This window comes from Salvelinus fontinalis, chromosome 1 (assembly GCF_029448725.1).
Source record: "Salvelinus fontinalis isolate EN_2023a chromosome 1, ASM2944872v1, whole genome shotgun sequence".
Taxonomy (NCBI): domain Eukaryota; kingdom Metazoa; phylum Chordata; class Actinopteri; order Salmoniformes; family Salmonidae; genus Salvelinus; species Salvelinus fontinalis.
Window position 1 is genome coordinate 51,458,816 of NC_074665.1, and position 25,429 is coordinate 51,484,244.

The 25,429-nt window shown below is 42.3% G+C and overlaps 1 protein-coding gene across 1 annotated transcript; it reads right to left on the minus strand.

Moving 5' to 3' along the window:
* Window positions 1-910: 910 nt before the first annotated feature.
* LOC129858463 (cGMP-dependent protein kinase 1-like) lies at window positions 911-25,429 on the minus strand. Its single transcript, XM_055927754.1, has 4 exons — window positions 24,523-25,429; window positions 8,163-8,329; window positions 1,302-1,387; window positions 911-976 (listed from the first exon to the last, which is right to left on the minus strand). Exons 1-4 carry the CDS (start codon window positions 24,930-24,932, stop codon window positions 911-913), a joined length of 729 nt encoding a protein of 242 aa, XP_055783729.1. The 5' UTR covers window positions 24,933-25,429.

Below are 25,429 nucleotides of genomic sequence, written 5' to 3' on the forward strand. Positions count from 1 at the left end.
TTCCAACTTAAATCAAGGCTCTTGACCTCAGGGTGAAACTACTAACATTTACCACTAAAGCAGATTGTGTGTAGGAAGAGGGGAAGTAAGGACAGAGGGGAGGGGAAGTAAAGACAGAAGGTGTGCTGTGGGGTGTAGGGTTTGAGTATAGCCTGAAGGTAGGGAGGGGCAGTTCCCCTTGCTGCTCTGTAAACAAGTACCATGGTCTTGTAGTGGATGCGAGTTTCGACTGGAAGCCAGTGGAGTGTGCGGAGGAACGGGGTATCATGAGAGAACTGGGAAGGTTGAAGACCAGGCGGGCTGCGGCGTTCTGGATAAGTTGCAGGGGTTTGATGGCACAAGAGGGAAGCCCGGCCAACAGTGAGTTACAGTAGTCCAGACGGGAGATGACAAGTACCTGGATTATGACCTGCGCTGTTTCCTGTGTGAGGTGGCGTTGTACTATACGGATGTTGCAGAGCCTGAACCTGCAGGAGCGAGTCAATGCTTTGATGTTTGCAAAAAAACAACAGGGCGTTCCCCGGGGTCACACAAAGGTTCTTTGCACTCTGGGAAGGGGACACCATGGAGTTGTCAACCGTGATGGAGAGGTCTTGGAGCAGGCATGTAAGTCCGGGAGGAAGTGCAGCTCCATCTTGCCGAGGTTGAGCTTGAGGTGGTGGGCCGACATCCTAACTGAGATATCTGCCAGGTACGCAGTGATGTGTGTTGCCACCTGGATGTCAGAAGGGGGGAAGGAGAAAAGTAGTTGAGTGACATCGGCATAGCAATGATAAGAGACAACATGTGAGGATATGATGGAGCTGAGTGACTTGGTGTATAGAGAAAAGAGGAGAGGTCCTAAAACCGAGCCCTGGGGAACACGAGTAGTGATATTACATAGTGCAGACACAGATCCTCCCCAGGTCACCTAGTAGGAGCGGTCTGCCAGGTAAGATGACAATCCAAGAGTGTGCAGAGCCTGAGACGCAAAGTCCTGAGAGGGTGGATAGGAGGATAAAACCAGAGAGTAAGCTTTGGCAGTACAGAGCGCCTCTGTGACACAGAGGAGGGCAGTCTCAGTTGAGTGACCCGTCTTGAAGCCTGACTGGTTAGGGTCAAGAAGATTGTTCTGAGAGAGATAGCGAGAGAGTTGGTCATAGACAGCACACTCAAGAGTTTTGGAACGAAAACAAAGAAGTGTTTGACATCAGAGGGGTTGAGTGTTGGTTTCTTGAGGAGGGGAGTGACTCTGGGCATTTTGAAATCAGAGGGGTCAGGGTTGAGTTGATGAGAAAAGTGAGGACTCGAAGAAGGTCTACAGAGATGTTCTGGAGAAGGGAGGAGGGGATGGGGTCAAGCGGGCAGGTTGTCGAGCGGTCGGACCTCACTAGTCGCAGGATTTCATCTGGAGAGAGAGGGGAGAAAGAGGTCAAGGCGTAAGAGTAGTTCTGTGTGAGTGGGACCAGTGGACTCAATAGGCTGAGTGAATGAGGAGTGGATGACATCAACCTTATTTTCAAAGTGGTTGACGAAGTTGTCCAGGGAGAGGGAGGAAGGAGGTGGAGAATAAAGGAGGGAGAGTTTCCAAGGGTAGAGGCAGAAGCTTGAAATTTAGAGTGATAGAAAGTGGCTTTAGCAGCGGATACAGCGGAAGAGAAGGTAGAGAGGAGGGAGTGAAAGGATACATTTTCACTCAGCTGCACGCAGTCCTGTTCTGTAAGCTCTCAATGAGTCACTCAGCCGCAGAGCAGGAGGGGAGGGCCAAGCCGGCCAGAAGGAAAGGGGACCGTGCTAGTCATAGGTAGCGGAAAGGGAGGAGAGTAGTGTCAAGGGGGCAGAATCAGGAGACATGAGGGAGAAGGATTTAGCAGAAGGGAGAGATGATAGCAAAGAAGAGGAGAGTAGTAGGAGAGAGAAAGCAAAGATTGCAAAGATGCATGACCATCTGTGTAGGGGCTGAGTGGGAAGGGTTGGAGAAGAGGGAGACAGGAAAGGAAACAAAGTAGTGATCAGAGACCTGGAGGGAGGTTGCAGTGAGATTAGTAGGTGAACAGCCTCTATTAAAGATGAGGACAAGCATATTGCCTGCATTTTGAGTGGGAGGGGACTGAGAACTGGTGAGGTCAAAAGAAGCAAAGAGGGGAAAAAAGAGGTAGAAAGAAATTAATCGAAGGCAGATGTTGGGAGGTTGAAGTCGCCCAGTTCGATGAGTGGTGAGCCATCATCAGGAAATTAGCTTATCAAGGTGTCAAGCTCATTGAGGAACTCTCTAAGGGCACCTGGTGGGCAACAGATGACACCAATGTCATGCTTGAGTGGGCAAGTGACAGTGACAGAATGGAATTCAAACGAGGAGATGGACAGACGAGTGAGGGAAAAAAATTGAAAAATAAATAGAAGGATTCTATACGCATTGTGATTCGATACTGCAATTTTATTGCGATTATATGTTCCAAACATATTGCTCACTATATGTCTGCTACAGAGGGACAAGAGAAAGAAATGAGAAAGTGTTGATCAGTCATGGAAATAAAAGTGCTGAAAACATGTTGGCGCAGATTTTTTTTTGTCACAGGTACAAGCCACGAGCACAAACAATGTTTTGATTTAATAATTGATATGATATCGTCCAAAATAATATTGCAATACACTACTGGATAAAATATATATATAATCCCTAATACATACACCCTGAGGGGTTGGCTGGCTGGTCTCATTCTCTCTCTATCTGTGTGTGTGTGTGTGTGTGTGTGTGTGTGTGTGTGTGTGTGTGTGTGTGTGTGTGTGTGTGTGTGTGTGTGTGTGTGTGTGTGTGTGTGTGTGTGTGTGTGGCAAAGTATAGGTGTTGAGGTAGATCATAGCACAGAATCTAACATATTGATCTAGACACAGCTCACCTCGAGGAAAACTAGACCTGAGTGGATTCCACCTCTATCACACACACACATACAGTCTAAAATAAAGGAAACAAGAACATCAAGTTGTCTTAATAGGGTGTTGGGCAGCCAGAACAACTTCAATGCGCCTTGGCATAAAATCTACAAGTGTCTGGAACTCTATTGGAGGGATGTGACACCTTTCTTCCACGAGAAATTCCATAATTTGGTGGATTGTTGATGGTGGTAGAAAACAATCCAGAATCTTCCATGAGTGTTCAATTGGGTTGAGATCTGGTCACTGGGACACACACACACACACACACACACACACACACACACACACACACACACACACACACACACACACACACACACACACACACACACACACACACACACACACACACACACACTTTAAACCCCCTATGCTCATTTCAGAACCCTCTTTCAAAGTCACTGACATCTCTTCTTCTAGCCATGTTAGCCAAAATAATGGGCAACTGGGCATTTTTATACATGACCCAAAGCATGAATGGATGTTAATTGCTTAATTAACTCAGGAACCACAGCTGTGTGGAAGCATCCTTCAATATAATTTGTATCCCATGTTTACTCAAGTGTTTCCTTTATTTTGTCAGTTGCCTGTGTACAGTGGATTCGGAAAGAATTCAGACCTCTTCACTTTTCCACATTTTGCCACATTTACATAAGTATTCAGACCCTTTACTCAGTACTTTGTTGAAGCACCTTTGACAGCGATTACAGTCTCAAATCTTCTTGGGTATGACTACAAGCTTGGCAAACCTGTATTTGTTTATTCTCACATTCTTCTCTGCAGATCCTTTCAAACTCTGTCTGGTTGGATGGGGAGCGTCGCTGCACAGCTATTTTCAGATCTCTCCAGAGATATTCAATCGGGTTCAAGTCCGGGCTCTGCCTGGGCCACTCAAGGACATTCAGAGGCTGGTCCCGAAGCCACTCCTGCGTTGTCTTGACTGTGTGCTTAGGGTCGATGACCTGTTGGAATGTGAACCTCCGCCCCTGTCTGAGGTAGTGAGCGCTCTGGAGCAGGTTTTGATCAAGAATCTCTCTGTACTTCGCTCCGTTCATCTTTCCCTCAATCCTGACTAGTTTCCCAGTCTCTGCCACTGAAAACATCCCCACAGCATGATGCTGCCAACACCATGCCTCACCATAGGGATGGTATTGGCCAGGTGAGCGGTGCCTGGTTTCCTCCAGACGAGGCACTTGTCATTCAGGCCAAAAACTTCAATCTTGGTTTCATGGTCTGAGAGACTTTAGGTGCCTTTTGGCAAACTCCAAGCGGGCTGTCATGTGCCTTTTACTGAGGAGTGGCTTCTGTCTGGCCACTCTACCATAAAGGCCTGATTGGTGGAGTGCTGCAGATATGGTTGTCCTTCTGGAAGGTTCTCCCATCTCCACAAAGGAACTCTGGAGCTCTGTCAGAGTGACCATCGGGTTCTTGGTCACCTCCCTGACCAAGGCCCTTCTACCCCGATTGCTCAGTTTGGACAGGTGGCCAGCTCTAGGAAGAGTCTTGGTGGTTTCAAACGTCTTCCATTTAAGAATGATGGAGACCACTGTGTTCTGGGGGACCTTCAATGCTGCAGACATTTTTTGATACCCTTCCCCAGATCCGTACCTCGACACAATCCTGTCTCAGAGCTCTACGGACCATTCCTTCAACCTCATGGCTTGGTTTATGCTCTGACAAGCACTGTCAACTGTGTGCCTTTCCAAATCATGTCCAATCAAATGAATTTACCACAGGTGGACTCCAGTCAAGTTGTAGAAACATCTCAAGGATGATCAATGGAAACAGCTCAATTTTGAGTCTCATAGCAATTGGTCTGAATATTTATGTAAATAAGGCTTTTGCTCTGTTTAGATTGTATTTTGTTTTGTCATTACAAGGGTATTGTGTGTGTATTGATGAGGAAAAACATTTGTTCAATCAATTTTAGAATAAAACTAATGTAACAAAATGTGAAGAAAAAAGTGAAGGGGTCTGAATGTTTTCTGAATGCACTGTATAAACAATACAATCTGAAAACCTCTGCACACCCAAAATGTCAATCAATCTAACTGAGGCTAACCTTCTCACAAACACAATCAACTTGAAATGCCACAGTTCTGATATCTACCTCTTGCTGTGTTCGTATTTTAGGTAAAGAAAACATTTAGGCAAAGAAAACAGAGCTGTTGCTCTAAACTCAAAGTAATATTTATTCTTGAAGGAGTTTATTTTAGCAGCCATCCTGTTGAAGAGCCATCAGTGTCAGTGACACTGTGTCAGTGACACTGTGTCAGTGACAATGAGAAAGATCAGTCAAGAGAGTATACTTCCTTCAACACTATGTCGCTGCTCAGTAGTCTGCATGTATTAGCTGAGCTAGACGACCTCAATGCAAATGTGTCCCTGACATTTTTCCATCATTCTCAATCTTCGTAATTTTTTATTGTACAGTTTGTGCAGCTATTTCAGTGATGTTGGGGCTTTATGTGATTCATATTATCAATACAAATATATTCAGTTAGCATTGACAGTGACAGGGATTCCTCCCATGCCCTGATCTAAAGAGAGCAAAATCCTGTTTGGGTTCATTTAATCAAGAACACACAATGTTTACTGTACACACAAAAAGAACGTGGTATTCAATCATTCTCTCTTGCAGAACGAATAGACTTCTGTTTTGTCTTTCTAGGAAAACTCCCAGTTACCAATTTTTTATCCAATAAGGAATCCATAAATGCTGCTACAGATTGCATAATTTAAATGAGTGGCCTGTATAAAATCAATGCTCCTCCAGTGGCGTCAATCAATAACCGCTTCAATTAACTTGAAATGCCACTGTAACTATTAGACACACATACACATTTATTTCTGAGTAGTATCCCCCCACAGAGAAGCAGAGAATATAACACCAAACAAAACTAATATTTTTTCCATTACTATTGCTATGGGTCTGTGGGGGTTTATAGTGCAGTACATTGCCTTTGTCATTGTCAAGATCCCTTAAAGTCACTTAAATGCTTTGCTACAATGACATTGTATAAAAAAGTCTTAGACAAATAAAGCTTTCGGAGTTCTTTTTCCTTTCCAGAATAGACACAGGCTTAAGTTCTACGTGTTACGCCCTGACCTTAGAGATCCTTTTAATTCTCTATTTGGTTAGGGCAGGGTGTGACGAGGGTGGGAAATCTATGTTTTCTATTTCTTTGTTAGCCTGGTATGGTTCCCAATCAAAGGCAGCTGTCTATCGTTGTCTCTGATTGGGGATCATATTTAGGCAGCCTTTTCCCACCTGGTGTTTGTGGAATCTTGTTTTTGGTACTGTGCTGTTTAGCCCTACTAGACGTTACGTTTCATATTTGTTGTTTTTTCGGTGTTCATTTAATAAATTAAACTGTACGCCTACCACGCTGCACCTTGGTCCGATCCTTCCATCGACAAACGTAACACTAGGATTCTGGAATGGAGCCATTTAGACAACTTTTTGTGTCTAAAAAGATCAGAAATTATCTAATTTCAACTAAATGGCCCATTCCAAAATCCCTTCAGATCCAGTCTGGACAGGCTGGTCAAACTCTGTCCTACAGTGGCTTGCAAAAGTGTTCACCCCCCTGGGCAATTTTCCTATTTTGTTGCCTCACAACCTGGAATTAAAATAGATTTTTGGGGGGTTTGTATCATTTGTTTTCACAACATGCCTAACACTTTGAAGATGCAAAATATTTTATATTGTGAAACAAACAAGAAATAAGACAAAAAAATGGAAAACTTGAGCGTGCATAACTATTCACCCCCCCCCCCCCCCCCCCCTTTCTTCAAGGCAAAACTGCTCCAGCTCCTTGAAGTTGGATGGGTTCCACTGGTGTACAGCAATCTTTAAATCATACCACAGATTCTCAATTGAATTGAGGTCTGGGCTTTGACAAGGCCACTCCAAGACATTTAAATGTTTCCCCTTAAATAATATGAGTGTTGCTTTAGCGATATGCTTAGGGTCATTGTCCTGCTGGAAGGTGAACCTCCATCCCAGTCTAAAATCTCTGGAAGACTGAAACAGGTTTCCACTCAAGAATTTCCCTGTATTTAGCACCTCCTTCAATTCTGACCAGTGTCCCAGTCCCTGCCAATGAAAAACATCACCACAGCATGATGCTGACACCATCAAATTTAAATGTAGGGTTGGTGTTCTTTGTGTGATGAGAGGTCGTGGGTTTGCACCAGAAATAGCATTTTCCTTGATGGCCAAAAAGCTTAATTTTAGTCTCATCTGACCAGAGTACCTTCTTCCATATGTTTGGGGAGTCTCCCACATGCCTTTTGGCAAACACAAAACGTGTTTGCTTATTTTTTTCTTTAATTAAGCAATGGCTTTTTTTCTGGCCACTCTTCCTTAAAGCCTAGCTCTGCGGAGTGTATGGCTTAAAGTGGTCCTATGGACAGACACTCCAATCTCTGCAGTGGAGCTTTGCAGCTCCTTCAGGGTTATCTTTGGTCTCTTTGTTGCCTCTCTGATTAATGCCCTCCTTGCCTGGGCTGTGAGCTTTGATGGGCGGTCCTCTCTTTGCAGGTTTGTTGTGGTGCCATATTCTTTCCATTTTTAATAATGTATTTAATTGTGCTCTGTGGGATGTTCAAAGTTTCTGATATTTTTTTATAACCCAACCCTAATCTGTACTTCTCCACAACTTTGTCCCTGACCTGTTTAGAGAGCTCCTTGGTCTTCATGGTGCTGCTTGCTTGGTGGTGCCCCTTGCTTAGTGGTGTTGCAGACTCTGGGGCTTTTCAGAACAGGTGTATATATACTGAGATCATGTGACACTTAGATTGCACACAGGTCTTTGGACTTTATTTAAGTAATTATGTGACTTCTGAAGGTAATTGGTTGCACCAGATCTTATTTAGGGACTTTATAGCGAAAGGGGTGAATACATACATACTTTAACGTTGTTAATATTTTAGAATTTTTTGAAAGTAATTTTTTTCATTTCACTTCACCAATTTCAACTTTTTTGTGTATGCCCATTACATTAAATCCAAATAAAAATCAATTTAAATTACAGGTTCTAATGCAACAAAATAGGAAAAACGCCAAGGGGGATGAACACTTTTGCAAGGCACTGTAACTCTAATGGTTATTCCCACTAATGGTTATCCAATCCTGTTTCAAACAGGAACATTTTAGAGCCTCACACAACCTCACAAAACCCCAATGCCAGATGTACAAATCAGTGTGTGATGCAGGGAGTGAGTAAAGATACTGTATGTACCTTCCATGACGTAGACCAGTGAGCCCACATCGCCCTCCTTGATGATGCAGCTGTCTTTGCCATACTCCACAGGGTACATGCAGTCCACGATCTCCTGGATCTGAGACAGCTCCAGGTTCTTCATGAAGTCATTGTCCAAGATGGCCTCCTTGATCAGGTCTTTGGACCTGGGGGGACAGAGGAGGAGATAGATAAATGGGATTCATATGTCATTGTAAGGGACATGTAAAACGCTCATTGGGGATTAGTGTTTTCCTTGGCATTGTTTAGGTGGAGTGGATACCCCCTACCCATTTTTCTGCCTCTATATTTCACACCGTACTGTACCTAGAAAAGCATGTTGGAAACACTGATTGCATAATGCCTTACAAAAAAGTGTACCTTGTTTAGACATTCAGCAGTTTGTCTAAGGTGGAGTATTGTGAGCCTGCTGAATTTAAAATCATTATTCAACTGAATATTCAGAAAATAAGGATCTCCCGTTAACAAAATATGTTCTAAATTCTGTGGTTTCAAGATGACTCTTATTATTTCAATTTGTTTCAACAGCCGCAACAACCCAAAAAACAAAAGAAATTCATGCCGAATGGAAATGGATTGATTTGATTAATAAGTACACTGTGTAAAGACAAATTTATCTTAGACTTTTCTACAAGGGTAATCCACAAAGCTCTTTTAAGAGATGTGAACTGAGATTATTTTGTGCTATGAATATGCATCTTTGAAATGCAAGACGAAGGCCAATGAATCTAAGTGCAATTTAGATGTTGGCCACTAGATGGCAATGGTGTATGTGCAAAGTTTTAGACTGAGCCAATGAACCATTGCATTTCTGTTCAAAATGTTGTATCAAGACTGCCCAAATGTGCCTAATTGGTTTATTAATACATTTTCAAGTCCATAACTGTGCACTCTCCCCAAACAATAGCATGGAATTATTTCACTGTAATAGCTACTTTAAATTGGACAGTGTAGTTACATGAACAAGAATTTAAGCATTCTGCCCATATCAGATATGTCTATGTCCTAGGAAATTTTCTTGGTACTTACAACTTCATGCTAATCACATTAGCCTACGTTAGCTCAACCGTCCCACAGGGGGGACACCGAGAACATCTACATTTTAAGAAACCTAATAAATCAATGTAATATATCCTACACCATCTCAATAAATCCATTATTTATTTTAGGCAGGAAGAAACATTATGATATGAAGAAGAAAATGAAGCCTATTTCAGAATAACAGAATAGCATATTCTGAGTCATTCTCATGTTAGGCCCTGATCTCGCTATACCATATGGCTGTGGGCTACACTAGTACATTTTGCAGGCAAGACTTGCTTATAATTCCTGTGGCATTATTTTATATTATTGTATAGTAAGAAAAACACAATTGATCATAGCTGAATAAAATAGAAAGTATATCTTCCCTGAACGATTTCCGATGCACACATTCTGTGTTGAGCGGGTAACAAAGTGATCATTTGAAACAGGTCCTCCTATTCTCAATTTAATCTGGTGTTTATTTTTTATTTAAAATGGCCCACAAAAAAAATATGTCACCCGTAGACTGGTCTGAACTAGAATAGCGAATGGAGGAAGCGCTTCCCTCAGTTATTATGCCAGGTAGGCTACACCGATTGTAAAGAGGATGAATGTGTAAAATTTGAAGAATTGAGAAATAAATCTAGCAGCACGAGAAAGCTGGGATCCTCTTTTAAATAGTGGCCAGTCAAAACGTTGTTTTCACACAGAATTGCACAATGACTGGGCTTATAAGAACACATTTCACCAGGCTCTGTAGGCTATGGGCTCTCCAACCCTGTTCCAGAGTTATTAGGCCACTTTAGTTGCGATACAAACCTTATCAATGGGCTAGGCTACATGATGCATGTGACTCTGATTTTAAAAAGTAGGGGGTAAAGTATGCACCGTTTCTTAGACTACTGGGCATCATTCACACGTGATAATGCTCTCACCCATCAGACTATTCTCAATCTTGTCTTTGAGAATAAATAATATACACTACCGTTCAAAAGTTTGGGGTCACTTAGAAATGTCCTTGTTTTTGAAAGAAAAGCACATTTGTTGTCCATTAAAACAACATAAAATTGACCAGAAATACAGTGTAGACATTGTTAATGTTGTAAATGACTATTTCAGCTGGAAACGGTTGATTTTGAATGGAATATCTACATAGGCGCACAGAGGCCTATTATCAGCAACCATCGCTCCTGTGTTCCAATGGCACGTTGTGTTAGCTAATCCAAGTTTGTACTTTCAAAAGGCTAATTGATCATTAGAAAACCCTTTTGCAATTATGTTAGCACAGCTGAAAACTGTTGTTCTGATTAAAGAAGCAATAAAACTGGCCTTCTTTAGACTAGTTGAGTGTCTGGAGCATCAGCATTTGTGCGTTCGATTACAGGATCAAAATGGCCAGAAACAAAGAACTTTCTTCTGAGACTCGTCAGTATATTCAATGAATTGAAGGCTATTCTATTCAAGAAATTGCCAAGAAACTGAAGATCTCGTACAACGCTGTGTACTACTCCCTTCACAAAACAGAGTAAACTGGCTCTAACCAGAATAGAAAGAGGAGTGGGTGCACAACTGAGCAAGAGGACAAGTACATTAGAGTGTCTAGTTTGAGAAACAGACGCTTCACAAGTCCTCAACTGGCAGCTTCATTAAATAGTACCAGCAAAACACCAGTCTCACCATCAACAGTGAAGAGGTGACTCCGGGATACTGGCCTTCTTGGCAGAGTTCCTATGTCCAGTGTCTGTGTGCTTTTACCGATCTTAATCTTTTCTTTTTATTGGCCAGGCTGAGATATGGCTTTTTCTTTGCAACTCTGCCTAGAAGGCCAGCATCCCGGAGTCGCATCTTCACTGTTGATGTTGAGACTGGTGTTTTGCGGGTACTATTTAATGAAGCTGCCAGTTGGGGACTTGTTAGGTGTTTCTTTTTACAGAAACGTCTGAAGAGTCCGAATGATTTGAGCTACAACCCATATTAAAAGATTTCTATGAAAAGCTGAAAATCTCACAAACACACATGTAATGTTGGCTCTATGACGCGCACAAGCTACACAACAGTTGTTAGAAGGTTAGAGGTTATTCTACATAGAAGATGATATGAAATTTCAAGACATAGTCTCTAAACAGTGCATTCGGAAACTACTCAGACCCCTAGACTTTTTCCAAATTCTGTTACATTACAGCATTCTAAAATCTATTAAATAAATTAAAATCCTCAGCAATCTACACACAATACTCCATGATGACAAAACGAAAAAAAGATTTTAGAAATGTTTGCAAATGTATTGAAAATTACAATCAGATATACCTTATTTACATAAGTATTCAGACTATGGGCCTCTAAATTGAGCGCAGGTGCATCCTGTTTCCATTGATCATCCTTGAGATGTTTCTACATGTTAATTGGAGACAACCTGAGGTAAATTCAATTAATTTGACATGATTTGGAAAGGCACACACCTGTCTATATAAGGTCCTACAGTTGACAGTGCATGTTAGAAAAGAAACCAAGCCATGAAGTTGAAGGAATTGTCCATTGAGCTCCGAAACAGGATTGTGTCGAGGCACAGATCTGAGGAAGGGTACCAAAAAGATTCTGCAGCAAGTCCCCAAAAACACCTCCATCATTCTTAAATGGAGGAAGTTTGGGACCACCAAGACTCTTCCTAGAGATGGCTGCTCGTCCAAACTGAGAAATCAGGGGAGAAGGGTCTTCGTCAGGGAGGTGAACCCAAGAACCCAATGGTCACTCTGACAGAGATCTAGAATTCCTCTGTGGAGATGGGAGAACCTTCCAGAAGGACAACCATCTCTGCAGCACTCCACCAACCAGGCCTTTATGGAAGAGTGGCCAGACAGAAGCACATAAAACACATAAAAGGCACATGACAGCCTGCTTGGAGATTGCCAAAAGGCACCTAAAGACTCTCAGACCATGAGAAAAAGATTCTCTGGTCTGATGAAACCAAGATTGAACTCTTTGGCCTGAATGCCAAGTGTCACGTCTGGAGGAAACCTAGCACAATCCCTACGGTGAAGCATGGTGGTGACAGCATCATGCTGTGGAGATGTTTTTCAGGGACTGGGAGACTAGTCAGGATCGAGGCAAAGATGAACGGAGCAAAGTACAGAGATCCTTAATGAAAATCTGCTCCAGAGTGCTCCGGACTTCAGACTGGGGCAAAGGTTCACCTTCCAACAGGACCATCACCCTAAGCACACAGCCAAGACAAAACGAGTGGCTTCGGGACAAGTCTCTGAATGTACTTGAGTGGCCCAGCCAGGGCCTGGATTTGAACCTGATCGAACATCTCTGGATAGACCCCATACAACCTGACAGAGCTTGAGAGGATCTGCAGAGAAGAATGGGAGAAACTCCAACAAATACAGTTGTGCCAAGCTTGTAGCATCATACCCAAGAAGACTCAAGGCTGTAATCACTGCCAAAGGTGTTTCAACAAAGTACTGAGTAAAGGGTCTGATTTCTTATGTAAATGTAATATTTCAGTTTCTGCTTTGTCATTATGGGGTATTGTGTGCAGATTGATGAAGGGAAAAAACGATTCAATCAATTTTAGAATAAGGCTTTATCCTAACAAAATGTGGAAAAAGTCAAGGGGTCTGAATACTTTCCAAAGGCACTCTATTACTGTAATAAGATCACATAGTTGCTGTCACAAACTTCAAACTCCACACAGTTGATCCTGTAATCACTGCGAAAGGTGCTTCAACAAAGTACTGAGTAAAGTTTTTTTTTTTTTGCAAAAGAAAATGTAAAACCATCCCTAGAAAAATCTGTCGTTCTGCCCCTGAACAAGACAGTTAACCCACTGATCCTAGGCCGTCATTGTAAATAAGAATTTGTTCTTAACTCCACACAGTTTTCACGGACTAGTTGGACAATCATTCAACAACAATTTATGTACTTACAGCACTCATATAATGTAAATACATGCAGATAAATTAAATGCAGGTCTTAGGACTGGTTGGGTTAAGGTGCATGTAGGATAATCCCATTTATATTACTGTTTATGATTTTGATAGTCTATGTTTATATGTCCGTGTTAGTCAACGTTTTGTTGATATCCATGGTTACGGCTCACCCTCTGCACCTGTAACTACAGTGCCTTCAGAAAGTATTCACACCCCTTGACATTCTGTTGTGTTACAGCCTGTTGTGTTTAGGCTCCTGAATGGCACAGCAGTCTAAGGCACTGCATCTCAGTGCTAGAGGCGTCACTACAGACCCTGGTTTGATTCCAGGCTGTATCACAACCGGCCGTGATTCAGATTCCCATAGGGCGGCGCACAATTGGCCCAGCGTCATCCGGGTTAGGGTTTGGCCGGGGTAGGCTGTCATTGTAAATAATAATTTGTTCTTAACTGACTTGCCTAGTTAAATAAAGGTTTAATAAAAATACACATATTTTTAAACAGCATGTAAGATGGATTCAATTGAGATTTTGTGGGGCACTGGCCAACACACAATACCCTATCACTGTAATTCTGTTTTTTACAAATGAATTACAAATGAAAAGCTGAAATATCTTGAGTCAATAAGTATTCAAACCCTTTGTTATGGCAAGCCTAAATAAGGTCAGGACTAAAAGTGTGCTTAACATGTCACATAATAAGTTGCATGGACTCACTGTGTGCAATAATAGTGTTTAACATGATTACAAGTAGCTGTATCGCCCCTCAGTCGAGCAGCGAATTTCAAACACAGATTAAATCACAAAGACCAGAGAAGTTTTCCAATCCCATGCAAAGAAGAGCACCTATTGGGAAAGGGAAAGGGGATACCTAGTCTGTTGCTCAACTGAATGCATTTAACCAAAATGTGTCTTCCGGATTTAACCCAACCCCTCTGAAACAGGTAGGTGCGGGGGACTGCCTTAATCGACATCCATGTCATCGACGCCCGGGGAGCAGTTTTACTTGCCATGTTCAAGGTTAGATTGGTAGATGGGTAAAAATAAAGCAGACAGTGAATATACCTTTGAGCATGGTGAAGTTATTAATAACACTTTGGATGGTGTATCAATACTTTCAATCACTACAAAGATACAAAAGGAAACTGCTCAGGGATTTCACCATGAGGCTAATGGTGACTTTAAAATAGTTACATAGTTTAATGGATGTGATAGGAGAAAACTTAGGATGGATCAACAACATTGTAGTTACTCCACATACTAACCTAATTGACAGACTGGATAGAAGGAAGCCTGTACAGAATAAAAATATTCCAAAACATGCATCCTGTTTGCAACAAGGCATTAAAGTAATACTGCAACAAAATGTGGCAAAGCAATGAACGTTTTGTCCTGAATAAAAAGTGGTTTGGGGCTAATCAAATACAGCACATTAGAGAGTACCACTCTCCATATTTTCAAGCATAGTGGTGGCTGCATCACGTTATGGGTATAATTGTAGTCGTTAAGGACTGTGGAGTTTTTCAGGATAAAAAAAGAAACGGAATGGAGCTAAGCACAGCCAAAATCCTGGCGCAAAACCTGGTTCAGTCTGCCTTCTACCAGACACTGGGAGATTAATTCACCTTTCAGCAGGACAATAACCTAAAACACAAGGCCAAATCTACACTGGAGTTGCTTACCAAGAAGACAGTGAATGTTCCTGAGTGGCCAAGTTACAGTTTTGACATAAATCTGCTTGAAAATACTGTATATGGCAAGGCCTGAAAATGGTTGTCTAGCAATGATCAACAACCAATTTAACCCAGCTTAAAGAATTTTGAAAAGAAAAATGGCAAATATTGCACAAATCCAGGTGTGGAAAGCTCTTAGAGACTTAACCGGAAAGACTCACAGCTGTAATCGCTGCCAAAGGTTATTCTAACATGAATTGATTCAGGGGATTGAATACTTATTTAATCAAAATATATTTGTGTTTTGTTTTTCATTCATTTTTTACAAATGTTGTGTGTAGATCGTTGACAAAAAAATGACAAATAAATCAATTTTGAATCCCACTTTGTAACACAACAAAATGTGGAAAAGTCAAGAGGTGTGAATACTTTCTGAATGCATGATAAATACCACAATATTGCACCTGATTCCGTCTGATGCCTGATGCTTCGCACCCCCTGACAAGATTGCTTTTTCCACTATCTTACAAAGATGCATCTCAATAACTTCCATAGAGAGAGACAGACAAAATATATCTTATTCCCTAGTGCACTACTTTTGACCAGAACATAGAATTCGATTAGACAAGATTGGGTGTAATGAGTGCTGTATACAAAGATTGTCTGTGTCTGTTTTGTATTGAAATCATTTCACAAGGAAGCAGACAGTCATTTAGCGCTTTATCACCCGACTGTAAAAGTAGCTAATCACATGTAACAAGGACTCGTGCATTCAAAGAGAAACTTCTATGTCATTAAGGATAAAAAAGGGACAGGAAATGCTTTCTACCCCTCAACAGATGCTGGGAATAGAACTCACAAAAGGGAAACGGTTTGAAGTGTGTCCCAAGCTTCTAAAGTCCCGTCCAGTATTCTCTGGCAACACACCACCTAACACCCCTCTCTTCCTTTTTACGAGCGACCACACACAGCCACACAAACATAATATAATAATAATATACAGTATGTAATTTAGCAGACACTTCTATTCAAAGCGACTTACAGTCATGCGTGCATTCATTTTACTTACAGGTCTACAATATTTAGTTTGTGCCAAAACATATGGCCTGCCTATCCTTTGTTGATATTATGAAGGTATAAAAGGAGCACACTTTAAAAACAACATTATCTTTCAATATATCCTTTAATCCTAACCATGAGAGAGTAAAGAGAAGCACAGCAGGGAGCGGTAATGTTATAGTACTCCCCTGTTTCCCAAGAGCAATATCTGCATACCTCCGGAAGCTTCTCTCCTTAACCCCTGACCCTTTGACAGATTTACACACAGGAAAGGAGTGAGGATCCCTGGACTCGCATACTACACTACAGACCCCAAAGTGGAGGAGCCTGAAGTCCTGTGACATTTCTCTGTTTCATGTCCTCTAGATTCTAGCCAGCCACCCCATTACACAACTATCCTCTATCCTCTCCTCCCCCTCTCCTTCTCTTTCTCTCTGCTGGAAGGGAAGATACACACACTCAGTCAGGTTTGGGAACCGAATACGGTCCGTCTTCCTTAAAAGGAGAAAATATGCTCTTTTAGAGGAATAAGGGAGAGAGAGGCTGAGCGAGTGAAAGTAGAGATACAGCTGTAGGCTCTTAATTGGAGCCAGTTTGCTACAGCAGGAAAATAGTCCTGCAGCAACAGGGAATGTGAATTATTGTCTGGATTATAATTAATGGACGTATTTGTAGGGGTTGATACATTTTTGGACAAAATCATGTCTGATATGTCAAAGAGTTATCACAGATTTAGAAGCTATTTTAAATCTCAAATACACTGCAAGTTATACATTTTCTGCATTGCAGGAAAGTTCTTGAGTCAAATTAAGGTCCTACTGTACATGAGAGAGACCAATAGACACATTCCAGAGGACTAATCCAGTTAGAAAGATAAACGGGGGGAAATTGGGAAAGAAAGAACAGGGCCAGTAATATACATCAGCATTTTAATGGCCAACTCTTTTCAAAAAAACTATTTTCTAAACCCTCTGATGAAGGCGAAGGCATCCCAAGGAGAGGTGTGTCGAGTAGATTGAGTCACTGACGTGGTCTTCCTGTCTGGGTTGGCGCCCCCCCTTGGGTTGTGCCGTGGCGGAGATCTTTGTGGGCTATACTCGGCCTTGTCTCGGGATGGTAAGTTGGTGGTTGAAGATATCCCTCTAGTGGTGTGGGGGCTGTGCTTTGGCAAAGTGGGTGGGGTTATGTCCTGCCTGTTTGGCCCTGTCCGGGAGTATCATCGGATGGGGCCACAGTGTCTCCTGACCCCTCCTGTCTCAGCCTCCAGTATTTATGCTGCAGTAGTTTATGTGTCAGGGGGCTAGGGTCAGTCTGTTATATCTGGAGTATTTCTCCTGTCTTATCCGGTGTCCTATGTGAATTTAAGTATGCTCTCTCTAATTCTCTCTTTCTCTCTTTCTTTCTCTCTCTCGGAGGACCTGAGCCCTAGGACCATGCCTCAGGACTACCTGGCATGATGACTCCTTGCTGTCCCCAGTCCACCTGGCCGTACTGCTGGTCCAGCTTCAACTGTTCTGCCTACGGTGATGGAACCCTGCCCTGTTCACCGGACGTGCTACCGGTCCCAGACCTGCTGTTTTCAACTCTCTAGAGACAGCAGGAGCGGTAGAGATACTCTCAATGATCGGCTATGAAAAGCCAACTGACATTTACTCCTGAGGTGCTGACTTGTTGCACCCTCGACAACTACTGTGATTATTATTATTTGATCATGCTGGTCATTTATGAACATTTGAACATCTTGGCCATGTTCTTTTATAATCCCCACCCGGCACAGCCAGAAGAGGACTGGCCACCCCTCATAGCCTGGTTCCTCTCTAGGTTTATTCCTAGGTTTTGGCCTTTCTAGGGAGTTTTTCCTAGCCATCGTGCTTCTACACCTGCATTGCTTGCTGTTTGGGGTATTAGGCTGGGTTTCTGTAAGGCACTTTGATATATCAGCTGTTGTAAGAAGGGCTATATAAATACATTTGATTTGATATAAATACATTTGATTTGATAGGCCAATACAAAATCTTAATCAACAGTACTACTGGCAAGAACAGTGTGCTGGTTTCTCTTTTTCTTTTCAGATATCTAAACCCAAACTGACTAACAAGTTGGTCAAACAGAGAAGAGGCATCGATCTCCAAGCCACTGAGTAAACATCACAGTCCTCTGTTCTAATCGATAGAGGAGCAGCTCTATTGAAACTCATTCCTCTGTACCCAAAATAGTTGTCAATGACCTCAGCATTCACAACCTTATATTATATGTCTGCGTTGTCCTCCATAAAGGGAGACACTTGCCAGGTCATTCTCAAACATGCCTCTCTTCATTGCGCTCTTGCTAGCAGGGAAAAGAAGTAAAACATATCACTCGTGTTCTCATAGAACCGGGGTAACGTTAGTAACCCTAAATTATTTTTCTAATACTCGTTTTGTGTCAGTTATGGGATATGGCCAACTCCTGTAACACAGACATGCTCTCTGAAGCCAGGGTAGTAACCAACAGCATCATCCCTCAGAGACTCAAACACTAAGGACAGTATGCGCCAATGAAGGTGCAGTGACATCCAGTCAGTAAAACCTCATAAAAATACGAGGGGTGGCCCAACATTCCACCTCGCAAATCTCTTGTAAAAAGAACAGTGCCCATACTTATGCTGGAATGAGCCCTCAGGCCCTCCGGGGACTGTAAACACTTGCTATTATAAGCCAATATAATAGCCTCCACTATCCAATGGGATAGCCGTTGACGAGAGAGGGGCCGACCCTTGCAAGGGGATGGCCAAGACACAAAGAGTTGGTCACTCTTGTGATATGCTCTCGTTCTACCCATGTAGATATGCAAAGCACGTACAGGACATAAATGGTGGAGGAGCCATTCTTCCGTAGAAGTAAATGGCGGCCATAACCTCTAAGGCTAGACAATTGTAATTACAGCTGACCTTAGGCATAAAGGCAGGGCAAACCGTAGGCACAATGGTGGACTGACAGGGTGTGCAGCTCACACACCGCTTGCAGATATAAGGGCAATCAGCAAAGCCGTCCCGAAGGGGATATTTGAACTCTATGCTTTCCAGTGGCTCAAAAGTTTGCTGAGAAATTACACTACATGTCCAAAAGTATGTGGACACATGCTCGTCAAACATCTTATTCCAAAATCATGGGCATTAATATGGAGTTAGTGCCCCCTTTGCTGCAATAACAGCCTCCACTCTTCTGGAAAAGCTTTCCGCTAGATGTTGGACATTGCTGTGGGGGCTTGCTTCGATTCAGCCACAAGAGCATTAGTGAGCTCGGGCACTGTTGTTGGGCGATTAGGCCTGGATTTCAGTCGGTGTTCCAATTCCTCCCAAAGGTGTTTGATGGGGTTGAGGTCAAGGATCTGTGCAGGCCATTGAAGTTCTTCCACACCGATTTCAACAAACCATTTCTGTATGGACCTCGCTATGTGTATGGGTGCATTGTCATGCTGAAACAGGAAAGGGCCTTCCACAAACTGTTGCCACAAAGTTAGAAGCACAGAATTGACTAGAATGTCATTGTATGCTGTAGCGTTAAGATTTCCCTTCTCTTGAACAAAGGGGCTTAGCTGTTTCCACTGCTCCAGAGTACAATGGCGGTGAGCTTTACACCACTCCAGCCGACGCTTGGCTTTGCGCATGGTGATCTTAAACTTATGTGCGGCTCCTCGGCCATGGAAACCCATTTAATGAAGTTCCTGACGAACAGTTCTTGTGCTGACGTTGCTTCCAGAGGCAGTTTGGAACTCGGTAGTAAGTGTTGCAATGGAGGACAGACAATTTTTTTGTGCTTCGGCACTCGGCGGTCCCATTCAGTGAGCTTATGTGGCCTACCACTTCGCGGCTGAGCCATTGTTTCTCCTACACATTTCCACTTCACAATAACAGCCATGGCAGCTCTAGTAGGGCATACGTTTGGCAAACTGACATGTTGGAAAGGTGGCATCCTATGACGGTGCCACGTTGAAAGTCTTTGAGCTCTTCAGTACAGGCCATTCTACTGCTAATGTTTGTCTATGGAGATTGCATGGCTGTGTGCTCGATTTTATACACCTGTCAGCAACGAGTGTGGGTGAAATAGCCAAATCCACTCATTTAAAGGGGTGTCAACATACTTTTGTATATATAGTGTACCTTTGTGGTTTTTGCGGTGACCGTATTACCGCCACACCCACAGTCACGAGTCATGAAGGCAGTCAAATTCCACATGACTGTTTAGTCATGGTTATTAGATTTCTTCCAGCTCTGCTGCTGCTGCTGGTCATTAGTAGCTTACCAAACTTCGCCAACTGTCTGGTACTCATTTGCTATTTAAGTGCATAGATGACATGTATTTTTTCCCGCTGCCCCTGTTTCGATACAGGTGCATGATAATGGTCATTTTTAAATCAAAACAAAAGTCACACATATATTATTTTGTAAATGTATATATATAAGTCTATCACAATATTAGCATATCACTTGTGAATTACAGTCGTAAGTTTACATACACTTAGGCTGGAGTCATGAAAACTCGTTTTTCAACCACTCCACGAATTTCTTGTAAACAAACTTTAGTTTTGACAAGTCGGTTAGGACATCTACTTTGTGCATGACACAAGTCATTTTTCCAACAATTGTTTACAGACAGATTATTTCACTTATAAGTAACTGCATCACAATTTCAGTGGGTCAGAAGTTTACGTACATAAGTGTGTGCCTTTAAACAACTTGGAAAATTTCAGAAAATGATGTCATGGCTTTAGAAGCTTCTGAAAGGCTAATTTACATAATTTGAGTCAATTGGAGGTGGACCTGTGGATGTATTTCAAGGCCTACCTTCAAACCCAGTGCCTCTTTTCTTGACATCATGGGAAAATCAAAAGAAATCAGCCAAGACCTCAGAAAAATTATTGTAGACCCCCACAAGTCTGGTTCATGCTTGGGAGCAATGTCCAAACACCTGAAGGTACCACGGTCATCTGTACAAACAATAGTACACAAGTATAAACACCATGGGACCGTGCAGCCGCCATACCACTCAGGAAGGAGACGCGTTCTGTCTCCTAGAGAGGAACGTACTTTTGTGCGAAAAGTGCTAATCAATCCCAGAACAACAGCAAAGGACCTTCTGAAGATGCTGAAGGAAACAGGTATAAAAGTATCTATTTCTACAGTAAAACAAGTCCTGTATCAACATAACCTGAAAGGCCACTCAGCAAGGAAGAAGTCACTGCTCCAAAACTGCCATAAAAAAGCCAGACAGTGGTTCGCAACTGAACATTGGGACAAAGATCATACTTTTTGGAAAAATGTCCTCTGGTCTGATGAAACAAAAATAGAACTGTTTGGACATAATGACCATTGTTATGTTTGGAGGAAAAAGGGGGAGGCTTGCAAGCCGAACTGGTGCACTTCACAAAATAGATGGTATCAAAGGAAGGAAAATTATGTGGATATATTGAGGCAACATCTCAAGGTATCAGTCAGGAAGTTAAAGCTTGGTCGCAAATGGGTCTTCCAAGTGAACAATGTTCCCAAGCATACTTCCAAAGTTGTGGCATAATGGCTTAAGGACAACAAAGTCAAGGTATTGGAGTGGCCATCACAAAGCCTTGACCTCAATCCTATAGAAAATGGGTGGGTAGAACTGGAAAAGCACGTGTGAGCAAGGAGGCCTACAAACCTGACTCAGTAACACGAGCTCTGTCAGGAGGAATGGGACGAAATTCACCCAACTTATTGTGTGAAGCTTGTGGAAGGCTACCCGAAACATTTGACCCAAGTTAAACAATTTAAATTGAGTTTATGTAAACTTCTGACCAACTGGGAATGTGATGAAAGAAATAAAAGCTGAAATAAATCATTCTCTCTACTATTATTCTGACATTTCACATTCTTAAAATAAAGTGGTGATCCTAACTGACCTAAGACTGGGAATTTGTATGATTATTAAATGTCAGGAATTGTGGGAAACTGAGTTTAAATGTATTTGGCTAAGGTGTATGTAAACTTCCAACTTCAACTGTTTTTTCTTTAGGGATCTTGTGGAGTAGAAGTAAACATTTTCAAAAATACTATTGAACAGTAAAGTACAGATACCTACAGATACCCTTCAAAGTATTTTTACTTAAGTACTTTACACCACTGGGAATCTGTCTCTAAACCGATGAGACCACACACAAGTTTGTTGGCAAAAGAGAGAAAGTGAGAGAGAGAAACAGAGAGAGAGGGGGGTGAGTGTTGATTGCATATGTGCATATCAGTGGAGGCTACTCAGAGGATGGAGGGGAGGAACATACTCCTCAGTGAATTTCAGAAGGAAAACAAATGTGTGAAACAAAAAACATGATATTTTTTTGTTAAAACTTTACTAAATATATTCACGTCACCAAATAATTGATTAAAACACACTGTTGTACAATGAAGTTCTACAGTAGCCTCAACAGCACTCTGTAGGGTAGCACCATGGTGTAGCCGGAAGACAGCTCGTTTCTGTCCTCTTCTGGTTACATTGACTTCAATACAAAACCTAGGAAACTCATGGTTCTCACCCCCTTCCATAGATTTACACACTAATGACAACTTCCAGAAGACGTCCTCCATCCTGTCAGAGCTCTTGTAGCATGAGATGACATGATGTCCAGCCAATCAAAGGGTCAGAGAATGAATCTAGTACTGAAAGCATAAGCTACAGCTAGCTAGCACTGCAGTGCATACATGTGGTGAGCAATTGACTCAAAGAGAAAGACAATAGTATAACAGTTTTTAACAAGTTAATTTCTTCCCAAAAAAGAAGGGAGAGACAGAGAGACTTTTTTTCTACTTTCACTTTCTTAGCTAGTGAATGCAGCTAGCCAGTTTAGCCTACTCAAACACCCAGCTCAAACAGAGAGAGATGCTATGTTAGCTAGCTGGCTATGGCTATCCAACGCTGGAACTCTTCCAAGTCAAGGTAAGATTTTGATATATTGATTTATTGCCACCGGGGCCCTGTAAAACTGCTTGCTGTACACTGTAATGCATGATTATAGTGGGTTTACTAACGCGTTAGTTCTAGTAGCTATGTTGACTATGACGTTAGCTTCTATGGTGACACTGATGTAGGCTGTGGGTAGCGGTTAGCGGTTATGGTATGAAGGTTTCGCTTGGAAAGGTTTTTTTGCCTAGTCACAGACAGCTGTTGTGTTGTACACTGAAGTCCACAAGTGATGAGAAAAGGTGAGAGGAGGAAAGCATGTGAATTCGAGAAGGAATTAAACAATGAGCAAAGTGATCATGCCGTTTGTATGTGGCTGCTATGAAAGTGAACTGTGTCTGCAGGTGATCAGGGGTGTATTCATTCGGCCAATTCGGTTGAAAAACGTTTCTTAAACGGAAGCAAATGGAACGAAACGGGGATCAACATAACTGAATTTGTCCAATAGAAAATCTTGTTTGCAACTGTTTGGACTAATGATTACACCCAAGATCCGCTAGATGCACACAAGAGTGTGCTAGGCGGTATTAAATGTGTCACTGTCTGTGACCTTGATTATTCTAAATTTTCTCTCGATCTGTGCACCTACATTGTAAACTTTAATTCCTAGGCTAGTTTGTAGCAACCTCGTGATGGGTATAGGGAAAAATGTTGTATCATGTAGCAGCCTAAACCTATCGAATGTATATTGAGCTGGCTGAATGGAATATGAATGACAGTCATCCAATATACTGCAATAGAAATAAGGCCATGCTCCTAAACAAATTATCATCCTCCCTAATCTTAAACGGCACCGACCGCCACTGGTGCATATTGCATGTGTGAAGAGAGCAAGAGGTGTGTGTGTGTGTCTTTTGAACTGTTTAGGTTAGAAACAAACAGTTTTTGCTCTATTAATGGTGCAAGCACGACACTAACGAAGCTACACTCAACAAATAACACTACAGCGAAACATTATCATTAGAACAGTTATTATTTAAAAAATACATCTGTCCTCCAAAACTTTTACTCCAGGTTGGTCAAACTTTAGAGCCCTGTGTGTATGTGTGTGTGTGTGTGTGTGTGTGTGTGTGTGTGTGTGTGTGTGTGTGTGTGTGTGTGTGTGTGTGTGTGTGTGTGTGTGTGTGTGTGTGTGTGTGTGTGTGTGTGTGTGTGTGTGTGTGTGTGTGTGTGTGCGTGTGTGTGTGTGTGTCATCAGAATGTAAACAATTCGTAGAGAGATATCATGCCACCGCCTTTTATCACAGTTTGAATTAAACAAACACAGGTACATTACACAGAGTCGGGCTTGTATTCATACCCTTTAACACCTCAACAACACTGGTCTCTAGCGTCACTGAGGTGACACATTCACCTCACATGAGGGTGTCAGTAATAACCCATACTGTTTTTACATAGATGCATATCATTGATGCATACCAAGTGTGATATCACATTCAGAAGAAGCTGGAAAAAATGCAAAATACATTATATTAGCATACTGACTGATCCTAGATGAAATATCGATAATATAAGTCTGAGAGGTCGCACACCTGATGCTCCAAATGCACCATTGAAGAATTACGCACACTAAGAATAATGCACAATGGATAAACACAGCCACGGGGCGTGTCACATAACGTCAAAACATGTAATGCAGAAACATAGTAATGCAAAAACAGGCACCCCTGTTGTAACTGTACACCTACTGTGGACTTTTGGGATAGAAAGGCAGCCTGACATGGCTAAGATCCTGGATGTCGATGGCGGTGGGTTCCGCAGAAATCGCCTGTCTCTTAGTCCGCTGGTGCTCGTGCAGCTCAGTTTGTTTGACGACCTGTTGGGTTGCCGGTTTGATAACGGACCGGTATTTATCCAGCTCGTTCTGTAGTTTTTGTATTAGCTCGTCTTTCTGGTCAAGCTCCAGTTCTAGCTCGTCAATGAGCGCGTCCCGTTGCCGCAGCTCCTCAATCTTCTCCTGCAGCGCGTATTGGAGGTCGCGCAAGGTACCCATGTTCATCCCGACGCCAAAGGGATTTAACAAACCTTTAACCAAAGCTATCCAGTCGATGCTGTAGCCTATACCTTTTCCGCTCTTATTGACAACTTTATCCCGCATCTACAGCTTTAAACATAATATCCTCCCTCCAGTCCTACTTGATTTCCAAACGTCTTGATCTCCGTTGACAACCGGTGCTGAATATCTAATTAAGCAAATACAGTGGCTGAGACGACTATCAAAGTGAACCCCCGGGAGCACCGCCGTCTCTGGAAATGTAAAGTTGTCTTTCTCTCTCTGGCTGAAAGTGTCAGTGGTGAAGCAGGCCGGTCCTCCCGGAGTGCGTCAGGCTACGACCCTGAGAGAGCGCGAGGGGAGAAGGACGACTACTGGAATCCGAGGTACAATGCCGTCAATCCTGTGAGAAGAAAACACAGGTCAACTGGACTATGCACCCCAGGCACAACTGACAATAGAAATGACAAAAGTAGAATTTTGCTAAGGTTGCGTTGGCCTTAAAAACACACGGAGATATTTTGAAATTGGTGTAATGAGCCACTGCACACGGCCATGTAGCGTACGTGGTAAAAAAAAAAAAGCTTGTCTTTGTTTTTGTC